This window comes from Gallus gallus, chromosome 10 (assembly GCF_016699485.2).
Source record: "Gallus gallus isolate bGalGal1 chromosome 10, bGalGal1.mat.broiler.GRCg7b, whole genome shotgun sequence".
In the NCBI taxonomy this organism is placed as follows: domain Eukaryota; kingdom Metazoa; phylum Chordata; class Aves; order Galliformes; family Phasianidae; genus Gallus; species Gallus gallus.
The window spans coordinates 8,352,101-8,374,196 of NC_052541.1; the positions used below are offsets into that span (position 1 = coordinate 8,352,101).

General features: G+C 36.0%; 1 protein-coding gene across 6 annotated transcripts in view; it reads left to right on the plus strand.

Moving 5' to 3' along the window:
• Positions 1–22,096, plus strand: part of WDR72 (WD repeat domain 72) — a 104,099-nt gene that overhangs the window by 21,535 nt on the left and 60,468 nt on the right. For 4 of the 6 annotated variants that reach the window (XM_004943790.5, XM_025154069.3, XM_040706928.2 and 1 more), the window contains 5 exons: positions 977–1,118; positions 1,597–1,839; positions 2,370–2,590; positions 3,519–3,714; positions 16,445–16,650. In XM_004943790.5, coding sequence (XP_004943847.4) covers positions 977–1,118; positions 1,597–1,839; positions 2,370–2,590; positions 3,519–3,714; positions 16,445–16,650 — 1,008 coding nt within the window. The remainder of the gene's footprint in view (positions 1–976; positions 1,119–1,596; positions 1,840–2,369; positions 2,591–3,518; positions 3,715–16,444; positions 16,651–22,096) is intronic. The other 2 variants (XM_025154067.3, XM_025154068.3) reach the window with 2 other exon arrangements.

Sequence of the window (22,096 nt, forward strand, 5' to 3'; positions counted from 1 at the left end):
ACAACCAGAGACTTTTAGAAATTGTTTTTGTTGCATGCACTTCTGAATCCTGACAGATTCAGCTTTCAGTGGAAGGGCAATAGAACAAACCAGTTTTCCCAGAAATGCTTCTAATCTAAAATCAGATGGGATAACTGCTGAAGGATGCCAAAAGGTCAGATATCATGAGGGGAAAGAAATAGCATAAACCCATAGTCTAGCAAATGCGAGGGTGTTATGGCAGGATGCTCAAATTTGATTATTTTTTTTCCCCCAAATATATGCATTTTTAATAATGTCTGCTGCCCTTTTCTAATATTTTTACTCAAATATTTACTTCACCTGCATAATTTTTATAGTGGATTTGTTTTACAGGACATAGCTACCTGGGTGACTGTCTGTTTTCATCTCTCTTTAGATAATAACCTGAGTTACGTAACGATGGAGTTGCTTATCGTGTAATTTACACCCAAACTTCAATGTTGTAAATAAATCATATCCTGCTTATAGAGATGTTATTAAAAAGTCTTCAAGTAGCATACAGTCTAGCTGTGTTGACACTATTAATTAAAGCTTCCATTCAGAGGAAAACTGTGCTCATGACTGTTCAATCCATGCTAGTGAGCATGCATTTTTCTGGTTTTGCCACGTCTCTTTGTTATGCACCTTTGTGTCTGAAATGCAGCATCTGTGCTCCTACACACATCTTTCAGTCTAATTTCACCCAGAAGGAATCCTGATGCGGTACTCCAGGATGACTCCAAAGCACAAACAAGCAGCACCAATTTCCAAAGTACGCTCCTGCTCTAAGCTGAAATGTCTTACAGGAAATATGCGTGGAGTTTCCTATTTTCTTATTTTTTGGAAGAAGATTGTATCATCCCATTTTTAATATTTCTATGGCTTCCGATCTCAAACTTGGAATTTAAAATTAATTATTGCATTATTTTATCACCTCTTCGGCATCAGAAAGTTGACTTACTGTTATTTTTGGCAGAGTTTCCCTTTTGTCATGGGGTTTATGAATGAAAGGAAGGAGCCTTTCTATAAGATTCTTTTTTCTGGTGAAGCTTCAGGAAGAATCACTCTGTGGCATGTTCCTGATGTTCCTGCATCAACGTTTGATGGTTCGCCACAAGGTTTGGTGATTCTATGCTCTCAGTGCAATTTCTTTAGTTATGTCTGTAAATCATGAAAACTTGTGAAAATATTTAATAGTAAAAATTGCTGTTTATCCATCTGCTGTGTGGTGATTTCCTGTAGTCAGCAGCAACACACCAACAAAGAAGTGTCCAGTAATTGACACTTTTTTTTCATGTGGGTAAATGAACAAATATACTATTTCCTTTCTATCTGCTTATAAGCCCACCTTTACCAACTGTCATGAAAATTTGCTTTGTTGATCCTGGTTGTGGCTGTTCATAGACAGGTATATTTAAAATAAAGGATTTTAGTGAGATGATGTAACATGTTGGAGTTGCAACCACCAACTCCAACCTAAAAGTACAGGAGGGGAATAAGTGGATTTAGAAGTGGTTGTGAGATGAAAAATACGTTTTGGTTTTTCTTTTGAATTTAAACAAATGATGTTCCTGTCTTTTTCTCCCCACACTCCAGAAATCCCAATTTCAACAACATGGACACTTCAGGATAATTTTAATAAAGCCCATTCAATGGCAGAGGGCATTATAGATCATCTTTGTGATTCTAAAGATGGAATTGAAAATGCAGTTGTGACTTCTTCCGTGTACATACCCAGTCTGGATAAGCTTGTGTGTGGATGTGAAAATGGGGAAATTTTCATAACGCCAGGTCTAGAAACTGCAAGAGCAAGACTTCTAGAAAATGTGTCTTTGAAAGGTAAGTTTTAACAATTTTGCTTAATTATCTGAATGATGCATGGAAGACTTAATGCTTCTAATATTCCCTTCAGTCATCCTTTTAAAAGTTCCATGAAAGTGGAGGTGATAGGCTTTTCAGCCTCCCTGTAGGTGACTTCTCCAATCACTACCAGAGCACTTTGCACTGCTAGTCCTAGGATGGATGTGGGGATTGGAGTCAAATGGAATTAGAGTTGTGGGATATCATAGAGACAGCAGTCGTCTTTGTCATTTTCCTTCTCAAAGATAATGCCTCTTCAGAAATTTAAAAAAAAAAAAAAATACTTTCTGGTGGATGAAGGTCAGAATTGTACACCTTTGTTCTCCCTTTTAGAGAGAATGCATCAAAAATTGTTTGATCTCATGTAAGAAGATACCTTGCTTAAAACTCTTTGAATGGAAATTTAGTTGTACTTAGTCTTCTGAATCTCCTGATGTTTTATCACATGTATTGTCAAATATGGAACCTCTATTTTTAAAGAAGAGAAATAACTTACTGTGTTGTTTCAGGTAATCTACCTCATAAAGTTTTGAATGGTCATAGTAGCAGAGTTACATGTTTACTTTATCCACATGGTAATTCAGTAAGGTTTGATCCCAGCTGGCTGTTATCAGGGGGCCAGGATTCTACTGTGATCTGTTGGGATATATTTACTGGAAAAATCTTGCACCGATTTAGTCTGCAATCTGGGCCAGTGACAGAGCTATTGAGATCTCCAGAAAACTGCAAAGTAAGTAAAAATTTAATGAAGAGTATTTCAAATACATCTACTTCTGCCCTGTGGCACTTAATCTTTGACTTACAGTCATTAATCATTTAATTGTTTTGTTTGAAAGGTGCTTTTAACTTTGGGGTGTTGATTTCATTAATTTATAATTTCAGGGGTACAGAAAAATGCTAAAATGATAATGTATTTAATTGTAGTTCTTAACAGTCTATTAGTCCTTTTTCATGATTGTAAAATTGTATTTGAATCTGACAAATCTTTGGAAATGGTATATTTAAATACTTCATAAAGGGCTATTTCAAGGTCTTAACACTTGTAAGGCTCTTAAGAAATTTTTCTGGAATCGAGATAAACTGTATTTACCTACTTGGATGATGACCTAGTTCATTTATGGGGCTGATATTTTCCATCAAGTAAATTCCTTCATATCACCAAAAATTACAAGAACAACAGAATCCACAGGGGTTAGAAGGGACGTCAAAAAATCATCAAGTCCAACCCCCCTGCTAAGGCAGGTACTTTACAATAGGGCGCACAGATGGGCATCCGGACAAGTCTTGAATATCTCCATACAAGGAGACTCTACAACCACTCTGGGCAACCTGTTTCAGTGTTCTGTCACCCTTAATATAAAGATATTCTTCTGCATGGTAGTACAGAACTTCCTATGTTCAACTTTCACTGCTTTGACAGGCCAAGTACTGGTGTCTAAACTATTCTTAAATTTGAAAAATCAGAAGAGGATCTAAGGATCTGTTTTACAGCTTGCCTGCTAAAAATGACTTGGGGATGTAGGCTGTAAGAAAGCATTTTCCAATACTAGTATGTTCTGGGAAATAAATGACTAAATAACTTGTTCCAGCTTACAACAATGATATCATCCTGACTTTTGTTGCAGTATTGATAACAAAATTCTTAATCTGTTTTGCAGTTGCAGTATCATAGCGTAGTGTGCTGCGTGTGCAGTGATCACTCAGTAGCAGTTCTACACCTTCAGAAGAAAGTTTGTCTCTTACATGCCAGAAAGCATCTGTTTCCTGTGAAGAAGATAAAATTTGACCCCATGGAAGGTCTGCTAATTGTTGGGTGTGAAGATGATTCGGTTTATGTTTGGGAAATTGAAACAGGTAATATCAGGTTATTGTTCACCTTCTATAAGTTTTGTTTGTCTGTAACCTGTAGGTGACCAAAGAAGAAATATGATCTTACGTTAATTAGGAAGGTTAAATTTCTGTGTAACAAGCTATAGATAAGCTATTATATTAGTGACATACCTTGAGCAGTACAGAAATTTTAAGTCAGATTCTGATGACTCAGTGATCAGCTGGTATTGCAGTGAACTGAGCTCAGCAGTCATTAGTAAATACAAGCCTTCTTATAGAGATGATGGTGTTTGAAGATGCTACCAGCCTCTAACAGTTCCATCTACATTTTTTTCCTCTTCTAAAATTGATGTTGAAAACAGTATGTAATTCAGGTGGGAGAAATTATGATTTAGAATATTTTTCTTGTTTAATACACAACTAAGAAGGGCACTTCTCAAAATCATTTGGATAGGCAGAGTTTCATAAGTATATAAAAGTCTGAGATGTTCCTAAAGGTCATTTAAATTTCATTGGAGATTTGGATGCATTTGAAACTGTAGTAGAGTTTGGCAAATGTGACAAAGAACCACAAAACTTTACTGTTTCCTTATTAATCTGTTCTTATAATTGTTCTCATTTTAACTTGTTTTGCATCAGTTATTTTGTATCACCTTTCTATCACCATACAATGACTACAGCAGCCCAAGAAGTTAAGATACTCGAAGGGAGATGATTATATCTCAGTTGCAGTTTTATTCCAGAGCAATTAGATAATATCATAAAAAAAAAAAGTGCAGTGAATTATATGTTAATCGGTGGGATGTAGTGCCATAGGATTGTAATGGCACCAAGAACACAAAAAACAGTATGCATTGAACTATCTCTTCTTTAGCCATGAAAATGGTGCTCATTTGACAGGAAGTAGGTGCTCACATATATTACGTATTCCAAAAGGGTCAACATGATTAAAAGTACATTTAATTACTGTTTCTATATCATGTTACCACTGGCATCAGGCTAGAATGAGGGCTGCAACCACTACGTTTAAGAAATGTCTGGAGCATAAGGGATGCAGTTATTTGCCGTGTTAGCCTATATCAACTTTCTTTTCTATTCCACTTCTGCACTGGTACCTGAAAAATGTCATCTAAGCCCACCAGGATATACTGTACTTGCTTTAATGTAAATTAAATCTTTATTACAGGAGAACATGAGAGGTCGTAGCATTGATCCTTGAAATTGGCCTGACCTAGATCAAGAGCTGCGTAGATACTTCAGTGTCGCTCAGGCAGACAGAGCATTGTTTAGATGTATGAGAACGATGTATCAAACAAAACTCAGCAGAAGCGAAGCCTTTTGCTACAGTTTTCATCTGTCAGTATTTGAACAGACAGACATGCATGTACTCCTTGCAGATTTGCCTACCTGTGAGAAAGTTGGAGAACAGTCTCAGCAATAGCCTTGTGCTCAAATTCCATCATGGATTTGAACATGAGATAGTTTTAGTAGTTTCTATTGTCAAAAAGTGGTTGGTTTGTTTTTTCTCTTCTGACTGTGCAGTTAGCTTCGTGACTGAGGCTTTGCCTCTAAATGGAAGTCAGCAGAAGACCTGATTTTTGTGTCAGCCTCATACATCACTGTTTGCAGCTTAAAAAAATTCTGAATGCTGTTATTGTACTAGAGATAATGGATAACTGGGAAAACAGCCAGTCTGCTTATAATTTGGGGATGTGAAATAAGGAATCTCTATGAATATTTCAGTATTTACACTGCTGTAGAGTCAGCAGTAACTCTGAATTTGACAAATGGCTTCACAAAAGTTCAGGGGCACTTAGTACCTATGACTGTTGTTCAGCTATACTGTTTTAGCTTCAGAACTGTCCTATCAGGCAATTAAGAGGACAAATCCTTAAACAAATGAAAGCCTTTATTACTTATTACAGTTTATCTTCCAAATTTCTGTGAGAGTGGCTGACACTTCAAAAAGTATTCTGAAGTTAAATTTAAGGTGCTTTTTTTGTTTCTTTTATGGGATGGGAAAAACACTCATACAGATTGAAATCTAACCCAGCATTTCTGTGTGCAGCCTGTACCCATCACTTGGTTAGCCTGTCCAAGTTTTTATTTTACCTTGTAAACGATAAACTACCTATGAGTATGATGGGTTGCCTATATTATTCCAAATAAGCATGTGAGAATGGCTTACATTGAAATGCATTAAATGACAAGAGTATAGATAAATTCAAGTGGAATTCATCTGAACTAGGGACATTCATGTTATTCATATTATGCTTATAAATATAAGCTAGTAACTAGAAGCTAGTAGTTTAGGCTGTGTCTTTAATGTATAGGAGGAAGTAAAAGGGTTTATCTTTTCTCCATTGACTACAAGAGGAGCATGAAGAAGGGGCGGTGACAGGAAAGCAAATTGCTTGCTTCTACTATTACAAGTCCCCAATAAGATGAACTGAATCTCATCCTAAGTACTTTGATTTACTGAATAAAGTGGAATTATTGTAAGTTTAAATGTTGCTGCTGAACGTGCATGTGGTTAGTGATATGGAAAATGAAATAGATGCTATGAACTAGTATTTGTGTAGGCAAACATATTTTTGCCTACATTTTAATATGTGGATATGGTAAGTTTCCATTAAAGTAGAATACTTTCCATGACAATATTTATTGATCTAATAATACATATGGAATATTAATATAGCATGTGCACAGGGTATGTTCCAAACTTGTGTGCTGGAAGATGAATATGAAAATCAATAACAAATTTTGTTCTAATTAAAGTGTAGAATATTTCTTCCAATAGCCACCACTTGAAGTCCACTTCAATAAGGAAATTAGCTGTAATCTATATTGCTCTTATGTTTTTCTGAGCAGTTGATATATTTGAGATCTTTTTAAAAAGGTAATCGGTATAAGATGTAACAACAGGATCAGTGTTTTCTTTCTTGGTATAAAAATTCATGTGGAAACCTGCCAATGGAGTCACATCTCTGTATAATACATGCTGAGAGCAAGGAAATAGTAGGTAGACTTTAAAGAGGGATCTTTGTTTTGGGGTAGCAAAGCAACCCTTATTTTTCAAAGGTAGGTTAGTTTTAAGTTTAATGTGATTTTATTCATCATTCTTGCAGAATGTAACCTCTAGTAATTTACTATACTTCATTCTGCCTTGTAAGTCTTGCTTTATTTTATTGTTTAACTATGTGAGTTTAAAATAGAATAATATAGTTAAATCAGACCTTTTGTTCTGTTATTATAATAGTTATAGAGTAAGTCTGTGTTTCTGCTAATGGCAATGATGATTTTACTCTAGTTGCTTGAAATACACACTGTTGGGAAATACAATTCATAAGGTAACGCTTGACTATTTTTTGTTCATAACTAACCTTACATCTGAAACTGCTATTTGATCTGTTATCTTTTACTTGTTTAATATTCTGTACCATTTATGGTACATGCAGGGTAATTTTATTAAAAATAGCCCTTAGTTCCTTGTTAAAACAAATTGCTATGAAAGAGTAAAAACATTAAAATCAATGTAGTTAGTCAAGTAACTAAGATATGTGTTTGAAGGAAACAGTCTCTTGCATCATACACATGCAAGATACTTCAATATTTTCTTTGCTGTTCCTTTCCATTTCTGTCACTTCTGCATTATGTTATTTTTCATAGTATGAAGTGAAATGCTGTGATTTCTGCTTAATGAAGTAAGGTTGAGCCTGTATGCTGATATTTGGGATGAAGTGTGCATAGCAGTCTTTTTGTTTGAGAAAACAGAAGTGGTAATCAGACTATGTAATTATTTCATCTAAAGTTGTCCTGTTCCCACCAGGAGGACGTTAACGCTGACAGTGTATTTCACAGCGGTGTTGCGTTCAGTTATGAGACCATGTCTTAGGGCATGAAGACTTTGTGGAATGGTGTTACAGACCAAGCTCAGTTCACGCTGACAGACAGACTGGAACATCTTCAAACACTGTTCAAAGTTAACTTTTAGATAATCTGGTTCAGCATTTTTACAATTTGGTGCCAACAAGTAGTCTTCCAAGTCTGTCAGAGTTATGCTCTGTCAGAGTTATATGAGCTGCAGAATATGTGGTGTTTCCTTTCCGTTTTGTAAAATGACCCTCACTTAGTATTTCCGACAGCTTTACTCACCCCAGAACAAATTGATTAAACTGTTAAGAAAACTAAGATTTAGGTTTCTTCTAGTGTCCGTAGAGACATAATCTAGACAGTTTTAATGAAACTCTGAGCTATATCAAAGTAAACTTAGTAATTGACTGTATGTTTGCGTCTAGGTAATTGTAGAAGCAACCATAATTACAATTCTTTAATCTTTTGTCCTTGTAAAACTTAGCGATTTACGGTCTCTTGATATCTTTTTCCTTTTTTTTCTTTCCATCTCTTCTTTTTTTATCCTTAGGTCATCGGTCAGAACTAGGTTTGAATGGATGAGTATGGCCTAGCTGATAAATCCCGTGGTTGCTTTTCATATGCTAGAGGCGGTGGTGCAGCTGGGTCAAGGTCATAGCAGTCACAACTATTTTTTTCTTTTTTGCTCCAATGCCCTCTGCATAGCTTGAAGATCCTGACTGATACAGAATTCACTTTTAGATTCCTTGGTAACTACATCTGGCAATGTTTTTGTGAAGCACCATGTGTACAGGAAAAAAAAAACAAAACACTGCACGATGCCATGTTATTGGGAGCAAGAGACAGCCTATAAATACTAACTTAGAAATCTGTTTACTCACTTTCTCCTGGCTAATGTATTTTGGCCTCTAGGCCTTGTACTTGTGGTCAGAAATCCAAGTTGCTTACATCTGTGAAAGTAAGATACAGTAACTGTAACACAGTTTTGTTAGGAAGAGGGCACCAGATTGATCTCTGTGTGGTTCATGTGGGCAGGGCAATGCACTTCATGTAACTGATAATAAATCACTGATCTTCAAAATTGGTAAATGGCCAAGTTCTGCGGTAGGTGTTACTTGATAGAAAAGCCTATCAAGTCTTTTTTTATTAAATCTTTGTGAAAAATTTGGCTAGCAAAATAATGGTAGTATTGGTAAGCAAGTTGTTTAAAAAAGATTTACCTTGTCAGATGTATATCTGTGAATACGCTCAATGTCTGCTTGCTTATACAAAAACTACTTACTTTTTCTGATACTACAACAAATTGTCATTTGATATTCCTAATAATGATGTAAAACTGTTGTACTGCACATAATTTCATCAGTCACTGTGAGACTATAAAGAATAGTCCTTATGAAACTGTGGCTCAAATATTAAGTGTTCTGTTGCAACATTGAGGACTGAAAGGCTTATTTCTTCCCTGAAGGGAACTTTTAGCATTTGGAAAAAGGCTCCAGTGATTTTTAGCTCTTCTGTTCTTAGGTCACGGTCTGACCTTCAACATTAACAGTTGAGGCAAACGCCATGTGGGCTGAGATCTTCATTTCTAGTCTACCCTCTTTTCTTTAATGTTTAGGAGGTATCCTTAGAGAAAGGGAGACCTTGCAGGAAGTGATTTAACTAGAAAGGAGATAACTTCTTTGACAAGAAGTAAGGAAATTTTTGAATATGCAGTGCAACTTTAAATAAATTCTGGTTAAAAGAATGGTTCTCTAAGAAAGCATCTCTGTGCAGAAATTCATTATTAAAAGTGTAGCAGCACAAATGATGGTCTAGTAAGTTGAAAAGTGATCTATCAACTGCTTCCCAGTGCCTGACTACTTTCTTGGTGAAGGACTCATTCCTAATATCTAGTTTGAACATCCCCTGATGCAGCTTTAGTCTTTTCCTCATTCTCTCACCAGGCAAAAAACAGGTCAGCATCTCCCTCTCTACTCGCCATCCTGAGGAAGATGCAGAAAATATTGATGGCACCTCTTGGTGTCCTCATCTCTGAGCCTAACGAAGCAAGCAAAGACTTCATTTGTCTTTTAGAAAAGAACTTATCGGGAAACATAAGTTATCTTCTGAAAATGTGAATGATTCAAAATATTTCATAAGTATGAAAATACATATGCATTGAGGAGAGTTTTATGATTTATAAGGCTTGAACTTAACTTTTTTTTCTTATGTCATCAGACAAGTAAGCCTCGAGTCAGTCAGTAGCTTGCACTTGAATATTTTATAGTTGTCTACATTAGAGTCATTGTTCAGTAACTACTTAGAAATGCAGAATAATAAAAGGTACTGTAGCTTGGATGAGTATGTCACAAAACCAAAAAACTTCTGTTCCTCAATCTAGAGAAGCCAAAAGTAAGTTCTTATGGAGAGAATGATGGTATATATTCATACATAAGATATATGTGCACTTTATAATTGTGTATACTTCATGGATGTTCAGTGGAGGCATGCATGCAATTAGCTATATGTGCTTAAAAGAATTCTTACAGTTGATAGCTGCCCATTCTCGCTTGGTCAGTGTAGTTAGATAGAAGAGTTTGACTGTATCATGGAAGACTTCAATTCTGGATGCTGAGGGATGGCCTGTCTTGCTTTATTTCACATGGCAAAGCAGAAATAGAGAAACTGTCTTTGTATCTCCTGTGTATGTTCATTTCCTCCCTTCAGTCCGCTTCAGTACATTTACAATGTCAGCAATCCCTGTTACAGGGTTATTTTGCTGTTTAGAATAGATTAGGTGGAGTCAAGAAACAAATGTGACTTTTAAGGGCCCTTCTATCAGGGTGGTTTTTCTGCATCAGAATACTTGAGACAAGAAGTGGCTACCCTGAATAACTGCTCTTTTTTGCCTATTATATAAGCCTGTGATATATATAAAATACTTCAGAGGCTTTCTTTGCGTTGTTCTCAATTACTATCTTTGATTAAAAGACATTCTGACAAGTTTGCTAATGCAGGTCTGAAAATGTCAAAGATGTTCAGCAGTTGGGCTGTGTGACATAAATCCTCTAAATGAAAAAAATCACAGCAGTGTCTGCCAAGCCTTTTCCTCTATTTTCTACATGATCCTTCAGAATACTCAGTGCTGAAGTTACAGAAAAATATCCTTTCATTAATAAATGGATTTCAGGAGGCCGGATTTTATTTGGTCCATCCCATCTATGAAGACTACCCTGAAAGTGATGCCTCCTATGTTATTATATTGACCCACAATGTCAGAGGTGGATTCTGGTGGGATGGCAGTAGAGGTTGAACCTTTCTATCAGTATGCTGTTACGTTTTGTTGCTGTGCAATAGATGGCAGCAGAGGGACAGTTTAACAAAATGACATCTGTTTCATAAGCACTTCCACATCAAAGATGTGAGATTGCCATTTCTTCTGCATGGAGGAATTCGCACCTAGACATTCATTGAGTCTTGCTGAATGTTGGAGACCAAACAGTGCTGTCCACGCAGTGAGGCAGGGGGTGGTGCATGTCGGCAGTGACAACAGCAGCATGAAAGGCAAGCCATGTTCTGGAAGTCATGTAGATTTTTGAGTGCAGCACGCAGGCTCTTGTTCTTAGTTGGCAAAAAAGCATAGCTAATAGTGGTGACTGTAGAAAAGCAGTGTTTTGTAGCTGAGAATGTGCTCTATCAAGCAGCGTGATTATGCTCTTTGCAGCTGCTGTAGGTTCCATGGAAATAAATAGGAGGTATTACTTTTGGAGCAATCTGCATATATTTTTTTAGACTGTATTTACTTTTGTCTTGATATTGATTGGAACTGTGTATTTTTACTTTTAAAAAAAGCTTGTTCTATCTGATTTATGCCCTGTGATAATAACAATAAAACTAGCAATTGAGATTTTTTCCACCCTCTCAAGCAAAGTGCTGGAACAGTCTTGAAGGAGAGCAGTAGACTTGTTTTAAATAAATAGAAATCTAGTGAGGAATGCAATATTTGTTTTTCTGATTCTACTAGAATAGAAAATGTGGTTGGAAGTTATTCAGATGATAAAGGATGGAAAGGAGTATTTTGACAGAAAATAAAACACTAAGAAATAGCTAGTACTTGAAAGGTGATACTTGGTCTGAAAAGTGAGGTATGTTTTATTTGTTTTGGCTACTAGTAAATTTAAAGAAAAAGATTTGTTCTTGACCACATGTTCTTTTTGAATAAAATCAATTCTAAAACCATTTTTCATTCGCACAGATTACTTATGCTGTAAGACTCAGTTGAGTTACTAGGTCACAGCAGCACTGCAATATTGAGGATGTCTTTTCAATACTTTAGCTGTGACAGCAAACAGAAAGCACTGGAGCCTGATGATATGACAGATCATGTGATGCCAGTGAAAGCCTCGTCTTGAGGCAGCATAATATGCACGACCTCCCCAGGAAAAATGCATTATTCAGTAAGAGCAGAATCCAGAGAACTGCACAGATAGCACTAACACCCAGAGACCCAATTTGTAGTACTTGGTCCAGAAGAAGAACAAGATGTTGTAATAGTCTCTAGCTAGTCACATCTGGTGGTCCAAAGCTGCCCAGGAGGATGAAATACTCCACTCTTGTCTGTTCAGGAGACTTGGTTGCCATGGTCACAGCCTGAGAAAGACTTTTCCCGTATTTTGTGTGTGTATTATAGGGTCACAGCAGTAGTGATGCTGCTATGTAGAAAGCACTATCTTTTCTCATTCATCTACTGTTATTTTATACTTCCTAGCATAAAACTGTTAGGTATCTTTGTGTTTAAAATTCAAGTTTGGCACTTGTGTCGCTTATTCTCTTTCCTACCACCTTGCTCATTAACTCCCTTTTCCTTAGGACTTGAGAACACTTATCTAACAATTGTTTCTAGAATAAACCACTTAGCCACTGTATTCCTTTGACTGTGTATGGTGTGCATATTCAGGTTCACCAGCAGCTAGAAAAGACTGTTTTGTGTATTTGAAGCTCTAAGACCTGATTTTACTTATTATTTGTTATTAAATTTAATACCAGGCCCTTGAAATTTTATTTACTGAGGATTTATTTTTCACAATCTCTACCTTAAAATTACAGATTTATTGTTAATTCACAGGGATGTTATAACAAGTCTTTAGTATTTAGTGAATTGCACAGACAAAAGCAATATAGAAAACACTGAAAGAGGTGCGACTTCTAGAAGATTGCAGAGAAAGCCAAGCTCTCTACACCCAGAAGAGAGAACTATTGTTATGGTGGGTTAGGTCATCTTGTGTTCTGAACATTGCAGGAAGTTGTTTGCTTGCTTAGACCAAAATAATATTAAGTGAATAACTATATTGTTTCCAAATACATTAATACTTTCAAGCATGCTTACTCATGCAAGTCTAGTACAGATTGCATGATCCTTCCTTGACCATGTGTATACTTATGTTTTGCTCCCAAAATACATAAATATTATAGTGTTGAGAGCTTTGCAACTAGTGGGTTTTTTTGTGTGTGTGTGTGTTTCTTGAAGTGCTCATAGATGGTCTGACTTCAAAGATCTCAGAAATGTTGCTTTCCTTACAGTTAATATTTGCTTCTGTAACAATCTCTGTCTCTGGCTGCCAATCTTGAGGCAGTTGAATAAAATGAGATATTAAAAGGAATTAAACCTTATCTTTTTTTTCTGTGCAGTGTTACAGAATAATCTATGGCACTCAATTGAGCTGTAGGGGACAAATAATCAGTTGCATTGCTTTTTTTGTGCCCTGAGTATAAAGACTCTTGTCCATATAAATAACTGAGGTGATGCTACAGTTAACAGAGATGGGTGAGTTTCAGAGAAATAATTTCTGATAAAGGAGTTCTATACACACAAACATGTGGTATGAGATCCCTCAATCCCAGTCCAATATTTTTTAGCAGGTGTTACTGTTAGAACTTCAATGTTACATAGTTTTGGTGGGTGGTTTTGGTTTTGTTTTTTTTTTTTTTTTGAGTAGCAGTGAAAAGGGAAATTCATGTTGTATTACTTGAGGCTACAAAGAATTCGAACTTGAGAAAAAACATTTCAGGATATAGTAGATATTGAATACTTTTATATCTTTCCCATGTTTTATCTCATTTATTTATAGGAAACAGGTAATTACGGTTTAGTTCCTAATTCCTATAGGAAATATGGTATATAAGAACTCATTTAAAATATTATGGCTACTCCAAAAGTAATGCCTCCTATTTTATTATGTTGGTCCATGACATCAGGGGCAGATGATGTTGAACCTTTGCACTGGTATGCTGTTACATTTTGTTTCCGTGTGCCAGATGGCAGCAGAGAGACAGTCTGACAGAATGGTGCCTGATGCAGAAGTGCAGGTGAAGCAAAGGGGTGGAACTGAATTCCTCCATATGGGAAAATGGCACCCATAGACAGTCACTGATGCTTGCTTAACGTTTCTGGAGACCAACCAGTGGATGTGAGCACAGTGAGGTGATGGGTGGTGCATTTCAGCAGTGGTGACAGTGACATAAAAGTCAAACAATGCTCTGAATGGCCATGCAGACTTTATGAGCATGGCATGCTGGCTCTATGCAGGTATCACTGGTGAAAACAGATAACAGTGGGGTGACTGAAAAATGTTTTATGACTGAGAATGTGCTCTGTCAAACAGTGTTGTTGTGGTCTTTGTCTCTTTTGTAGTTTCCATGTAAATAAATAAGAGACGTTACTTTCGGAGTGACCTACATCTATTCAGGATTGGTTAGATAGCTTTAATGTTAAGCTTCATAATTGAACTGATAACTAACATATGTATGCTTCCTTGTCATGAATAACTCTTTCAATTGTTTATAGTTAAATATTCTGCAATCTTCAGTTATTCAGACTAAAGTTTTGCCTCTAGAGTCTTATGAAACGTGTGGGGAATGCTTCCAGTAAGGCCTTATCTAGGGGTAGGGTTGGAGTGAGAAGGTATCATGGAGTGCTAGAATGGCTTAGGTTAGAAATATTAGAGATCATCTAGTTCCAACCCCCTTGTCATGGGCAGGGTTGTCACTCACTAGATCTGGCTGCTCAGGATCCTATCCAACCTGGCTCTGAATGCTTTCAAGGATGGGGAATCCACAGCCCTCTGGACAGCCTGTGCCAGGGCCCAACCACCTCTGAGTAAAGATTTTCTGCCTGACTTCTAACATAAATCTCTCATCTTTTAGTTGAAAGCTGTTTCCTCTTGTCTGATTGCTATTAGACCATCTAGAAAACCAGTCCTCCTCCTGTTTATGAGCTCTCCTCAGGTACTGGAAAGCTGCAGTGAGGTTTCCCCAGACTAAGCTGATGAAGCCCAGTTTTCTCTTCCTTTCTTTGCAAGAGAGGTGCTTCAACCCTCTGATCGTCTCCGTGGCTCTCTAGATCTGCTCCAACAGCTATACATCCTTCTTGTTTTGAAGGCTCCAGACCTGGACACAGTGCTCCAGATGAGGCCTCATAAGGGCAGAGCACAGGGGAACAGTCCCCTTCCTTGCACTGCTGCCACTCCCCCTTTGACGCAGCCCAGGATACTGTTGGCCTTTCAGACTGCAAGCGCACACTGCTGCCTCATGTTGAGTTTTACCTCTGACAGGACCCTGAAGTCTTTCTCCACAGGGCTGCTCTCAATGGACTCTTCTCCCAGTCTGCCCACGTATCTGGGATTGCCCTGATCTATGTGCAACACCTTGCACTTGGCCTTGTTGGACCTCATTACGTTCTTGGGAGCCCACTGTACAATGTGTAAAGAGGAAGAAAGAAAAGTCTTAATTGGGAATGTAACCTAAAGGAGAGGGAATCAGAGCAAATCTGTGTGGCTTTCATTCTACCTGACTGACCCATGAACAGTCTGGGGACTGTGGAAGAGATGTTCCACTGTCTTCAAACAAAATTAAACAATCTTGCTCTATTTAGTAATGTCAGCCTCCTGCCCCATGGCTGCCTTGATAGCATTTAATTCTCTTGCACTACCCTAGGAAATCATATGAAGTGTGGAAAAATACAGCAAGAAGGAAGTAAAGAGAATTAAATCACCTGTCAGAAGTTAATTGGTTTTAGGCCCTATGATTTTTTCTTTTTCATTGGCTGTAATAAAAGAAGCCTAAGATAAAGAGCTGTCATTCAGCATATGCTATGTTTTTCCTGATTCATTCTCTGGGAGGAATAAGGAAAGTATGGTAAGAATGAAAAGTAAAGCTGAGCAAAGTATCTGGAGGAGAGTAGAGATAAAGTCTTCCAATTAAAGAAATAGCACTTAAATCTATTTATGGTATGGATATGATACTAAAGGGAATCAGATTTCTCATCTCCACACAAGTGAGGAAACAATCCTTAAAAACTTGTATTTGTATACTTTTAATCTAGGTGTTCTGTATTTGTCTTTATACTATGTTTAAAATGTTTCAGAGGGAAAGAGGGAAACAATTGAGCTTTCCCTTGCTGTTTGTAATTTAGAACGCTAGAGGACAGCACTAAAATATTACATAAGTATTATTGTTTACACTGTTAATTACGTACACAGTGAAGGCTTTGTGGGAAGAGGACAAATGACAGTTTTGAAAAAATGATATTCTTAAATTCCTTTTTTCCTTTTCAAAACTGCATCTGACTCCATACTTCATACAGAATATCTTAAGTTTCCTGAAATTTATGGTATTTGCTGCAGTCTCTTCTAACAAGGTTATGTTTTGGGGTTTTTTTTTAATGTAGTAAAACAGTGAAATAGAACCTATGTTTCTGAGATCTAGAGAGTAAGGACTTAGTTGGCTTATCTGTAAGTGTAGTTTCATGACTTGCATGCTCCTGTGAAATATACAAAATGAAATTTAAACTGCCATTTGGAATACTGTAGTTCTTCAAAAAAAATTACACCTTGTATTTCTATAGGCACACTGGAACGACATGAAACAGGTGAAATAGCAAAAGCAATCCTTTCTTCCATTGGAGATTCAGAATACTTAGTGGTGGATTCTCTACATCCTGTATCTCAGGAGTCAAAAAGAAATAAAAATGTTCAATACAAATCCTCCAGCTCTTATAAGCGTGGTATGATCTCTTACAATCTTACTCAGACAGAAAAATCTTCAGATAAGGTAAGAATGAAAATTAATGTGTGAGCAAATGATTGTGATCCAAGTTGTTTACCCTTTCACCTTCCCTGTGTAGTCCTGCATTTGTGTTGCGTAGACTTGATTTTAAATTTGTAAAGCCTTGCTATTTGTTCAGTACTATTACATAGAACAAATTGCTGAGCACAGTCTGAGCATATTTCCTTACAGTCCTAGCTTAAGACTGCATCTTTGAGCCATACTCTCAGAACTATTGCTTGTGCTAATTCAGGTGGATGAGTCTTGGGAAAAGTCTCGTGTGTCTTTTCCACGTAGCTCTTCTACAGAGGCACAGATTTCTTTTGTTATCTGATGGTAGCTTTTACTTGGTGTTTGTTTTGTTAACTATGGAGAACAGAGTGAAAGTGCCTTTCGTTTATGTTGGTGCAATTAGGTTGGCACTTTATTGCTTAAAAAAAAAAAAAGAATAGTGTTCATTGTGTGAGATATTGGGCCACAAATGTATACATCAGTCTTCAGGAGTGATTTGGTCAGAACAACTACCTAGCTTTACCTAACAGTTTTCTACTGATATCATTGAACTAAATAATTGCGACTGATAGAAAAGTTACGCTCTTTGTTGTGTTTTGTTGTTGTTCTTAAGCAATAGATGGAAACGCCTTACTGTAACTACTACTAATGTACTACTAAATTTGAGAAAACTAATACAAAGATACTAGAAAATGAGAAATAAAGTTGGAAGTGCAATAGTAATTGTTTATTGCTTAAATACGTATATTTTTGTTATTGTAAGTATTTTAAAAGGCTGTGTTTCCTCAATGTAAAATCAGATTTTAATACAACCTTGGTTTTGCTGCAATCTCAAATAAGATATGTATAACCCTTATTCAGACTGAAAGATGAAGGTTAATACCCTGTTTCTGACATCTAGTTTGTATGCCAGGAGTTAAATATATTTAACTGAACTCTTGATACTAAAAGATCTTAAGAATGGGGCTTCAATGTTGCTTGTTCAAATGTAGTCCTTCTTAGTTATTAGTTTTTCAGGATGGCTTTTCCCTGCAATTAAACAGAGGAAGGCACCGAACATAGATCAAAAGTACCTTCCCATAAACATGGGAAGATGAGAAATGCTTTACTTCAACTCATATGTGGAAATAGCTTTCTGAATGGTCTCTGGCCTTTTCCTACCTTCTTTAAATAGTGTTAAACAAAATACTGGATTTTCCAAAAATCAGTTTGAGAAGGGATAGCTTAATCCAAGTCCTTATTGTAAACTTTCTCTTCTGTTTTTTTCCTAATTGTCCTTACAATTTAAATATGCCTTTGAGTTTATAATTGTTCAACTCTTTATATTTCTCTTTGACCTTTTACTAACCTTAGTCTGATTTCTAAAGTTCTTTTTGATCCCATTTACTGAAAAGTCTTATTAAAGCATAATCCTGCTGAGCATGTTGTGGGGCAGATGGTGTGCTAGTTGGCCATTGACACAATCTGATCTCACTGTTACTTTAGTTAAAGGAATAATTTCTTCTAGCTTTTTTCAAAGGGAAATAACAAAGTTATAATAGATGTCTTTAGAGCAGAGTTTTGGCCATACATATTACATCTCAATTTTCAAATTGCATGAGTGTAACAAAGTGTTTAAGAAAAAGAATTTGCTGTTCATGGAATATGGGAAAGTAGATTTTGGCACATTGTGAACTGAGGAGTTTAATGTACTTTGTGGATTACTATGATTTTAAATTTGAAGTAATGTCACAAGAGGTGACAGAGTTGTGATAATTTATAGCACTCTTCTTGATCAGGCGCGTGTCTTGAATGCACTGATTCCGCAATGAAATATCCCGTTTTCATCTTTCAACTTTGTTCATTAGTTATCTTGTCCTAATGAAAACTCCTTGAGAGAATATTATTGATGGCTGTTAAACTTCCCTATGATTGACAACGTACCTTTTTTTTCTTTCACCTTCTTTTTTGTCCTTACAGTTATGTTAGTCTAATTCCCTAAGAAATAGATGTCTGTACTTGAAGGAACAGCATTCATCAAAAATCTGCCACTCGCTGCAGCCAGCATTTCATCTCACCTCCATCCCCATTAGACCAGATTCTGTAGATTAGCGTGGGAGATGGTGGTGGCTAAATGTATAGGGTGTAGCCAACTTGAGAAGAGAATAACAATTAAGGGAACAATGGAGGTCTGCTTAATGTTATTCTAGAAATCTGGTATGGTCTGCACAAAGGGACCATGTGGCTTTTAATAGTTGAAGCTGTTTTGTCATGAAGTCCAAATCACGGCTTCTTAGACGAAAGACATTTTTTATAGTTCTTGATCTAGAAACTTTTTTCACTTTTTTCCAAGTGTTATGTATTGACTCCTTTGAATGAGCTTTTTAACATCTTTAAGTATTTTCTTGAAATCTGATTTTATGAAGCTAGTGGAAGTTCCATGTCTATAAGTGAGTTCAGCACCTTCAAACCATACTGTATACAATGTCCTCTCAGATTAAACTATCATGAAAATCTGAGATGCTTTAATATGCATGTATACAATCAATATTTCATTATCCATTTGCTTCTCTGACAAATTGTATAATAGAAAGATAACATGCTAAATTGATAATAACACTATAATTTTATCAAAAACAAACTAAAATTTCACTTCAGCCTGCTTAAAAATAGTTTCAGAAGACTTATGTAACAGAAAATGTTAGGATTCCATCTGTTCTATCAGGTCAGTATCATGTTTGTAAGAAATCCTTACTTTGTACCATGATCCACATGAAGTTCATAGGCAAGATTAATATTTATTACATTGTTTTATCATTAATAATATATTTAAGACAAAAAAAAAAAACATCTGCAAGACAATGGTCTCTTTCTTCTATCCTAAGAAAAATATCCTCACATAGCAGTCCAGCTTCAAAGGTTTTCTTTCAAAACATTTGTCGTCATGTGAATCACAGATACAAAGGCAGAATGCTTTGATTTCATGGTGTTTTGACCATTTTAATTCTCTTATTGTGCTGCACGTGCCAGTGGGAGTACCAATAACAGATGAGTGTGACAAATGCAGTTAACGCAAGATCCATATTAGTATTGTCAAATACCCTAGATATATTTAAACAGATTTTAATTATTTTCAATGTCAAAAGACCCGAAATATGTAGTTTAATAGTTCTTCAAGAGAGCTGTACTTAGTATGTGAATGTAAAAATCTCTCATAAAAATGAAACTTTTATATTGGCCTTAGTCATTGACATAGGGTATTCATCAAGTCAGCAATTTGTGTGGCAAAGTGCCATTTGAATAGTGTATTGTTAGAATACTTATGGTCCACTTGACAAGGGTTCTTGCTGTAAATAGTGCAATTTGACTCCAGCTGTTAAAGAGTGGCTTTGACAGCAGCCAAATAGAATGGAGATGCTTTACTGCACCGCAGAAAAATCAATATTGGGTTCTTGTTCATAGTAACCTGTTTTTTCTTTTTTTTGCAGATTTATAGAAGACGATCTAGAATTCATTTTTGGAAGTTTAAATTATTTTAATAGTCTGTTGTAATTTCAAATTAACATTAGTGATAAATGATGAGCCAAAAAAAAAAAAACTTAGTGGATTTATGCATTATTTTAACTCCAGCTCATGTGGATAGATATTAGGATGTTGATGCATAAGTGATGTGACTAATGACAAAAAGTCTTTCCTCCTTTGTATTATTTTTAATGATCTTACAATATCCCTGTTGTTTTTGTGGGGTTTTTTAAGTTGCTTTGTTGGTTTTTTAAAGGATTTCTTTTTTGTTCGTTCTGTAACAACCCCCACAGATGTTGACAATCTGTAGTGCCATTGTAGATTTTCCTGAAGCGTAGTCTTGCTGGTGCTGAACAGTTTTCCAGTAGTATTCAATGACACAAGGTTGCTATGATACCTGGCCAGTAGCAATAGGTATTGAATCTCTGGTCTTAATTACAATAGACTACCTACTAGATTGTGCGCTTGTGGTGTTTGTATGGAACTAGCTGTCATTGTACCTTTAAATCAGTTATTCTTGAAAATGTAACTGAGTATTTTTTTTTTAATTTTTTTAAAAATGCCTCACTTTATGTGAATCAATTAAATCCTCACATAAAAACTGAATGGAATCCATTTTCCTGGTGTCCCACAAACGTTTCACGTTAAAACATTCTCCAGCTTTTCACTTGGAGTAATTTGGATATAAATCTGTTATCATGCATTGCTATTTTTAGTGCATGGTTAAATAACGTGATTAGAGCTTCCTTTAGGTAAAGATAAAGGAAGAAGAGGGGCTTCTACAGTTTGAGCAATCATTGCTAAGTAAAATTCTGTTGAAATCCATGATCTGCTGAATTTATACTCCTGAAGAGCTAGACTAGAAACAAATAGTTTTTAACATCATTTCCATAGCTGTGTAGGTGAGATGAGAAAGACAATGATGGGGGAGAAATATATTTATGTAGGAAAATTTATGGAAATATTTATCTCTTGATGTATTTCACTTGACATTTCCTTAAAAAGTGAATCTTTGAGCACATTGCCATTAGAGAATGGTGCAGAAAGTCAAAATTTCTTAAGGGTTCCGTACAAGAGGGTGGTTAAGCACTGGAATAGGTTCCCCAGGGAGGTGGTTGGGTCACCGTCCCTGAATGTGTTTAAGAGCCATTTGGATGTGGTGCTCAGAGATATGATTTAGCAGAGGGTTGTTAGAGTTAGGGTACTATGGTTAGGCTGTGGTTGGACTTGAAGATCTTGGAGGTGGAATCATAGAATTACTCCAACCTGAGTAATTCTATGATTCTATGATCTGTTAGAAGTCACTGGGCTTATGCAACTGTTAGAAGTAATTATAACTGGAGTAAAGTACCAGTTACTATAACAATTGTAAACTGCATTTTAAATTTAAGTTGACATGCCTAATATTTGTTCTGAAGAACTTCCCATTCACTTATGTAATAGCATATATATTCTGTTTTAAACAAAATAAGTGTAAGCAGGATGCCTATGAAACAAGTATTTCCTCAGTAAGAAGTTAGTATTTTTATACAATTACTGAAAACAATGTGCAATAGAATGTACAGAAATGATAAATAATAAACTACTTTATGTTGCCTGGAATAAGCAAGACATAAGTGGTCTGGAACAACAGCAGTCATTTGTTTTAGAAAGTTAGTAGGTCCAGTTTAATAATTATTTGGAAACTGGAAAAATTACTGCAAGTTAAATTATACCAATGTGAAAACTGATAGAATAATGGAAGTGAGATATAAGCACAAATACCAAATATTACTTTTCAAATATGAACTCGGATACCTAAACTGTGGAACCTTAGATATGTATTCCTTTTTTTTTTTTTTCATTTTGATGTTTAGAGTAGTATCATCAGAGATACAGATTTTTGCTCACTCTAAATTAACACCAAAGCAAAACCAAGAGGGAGAATTTTGGTAACAGG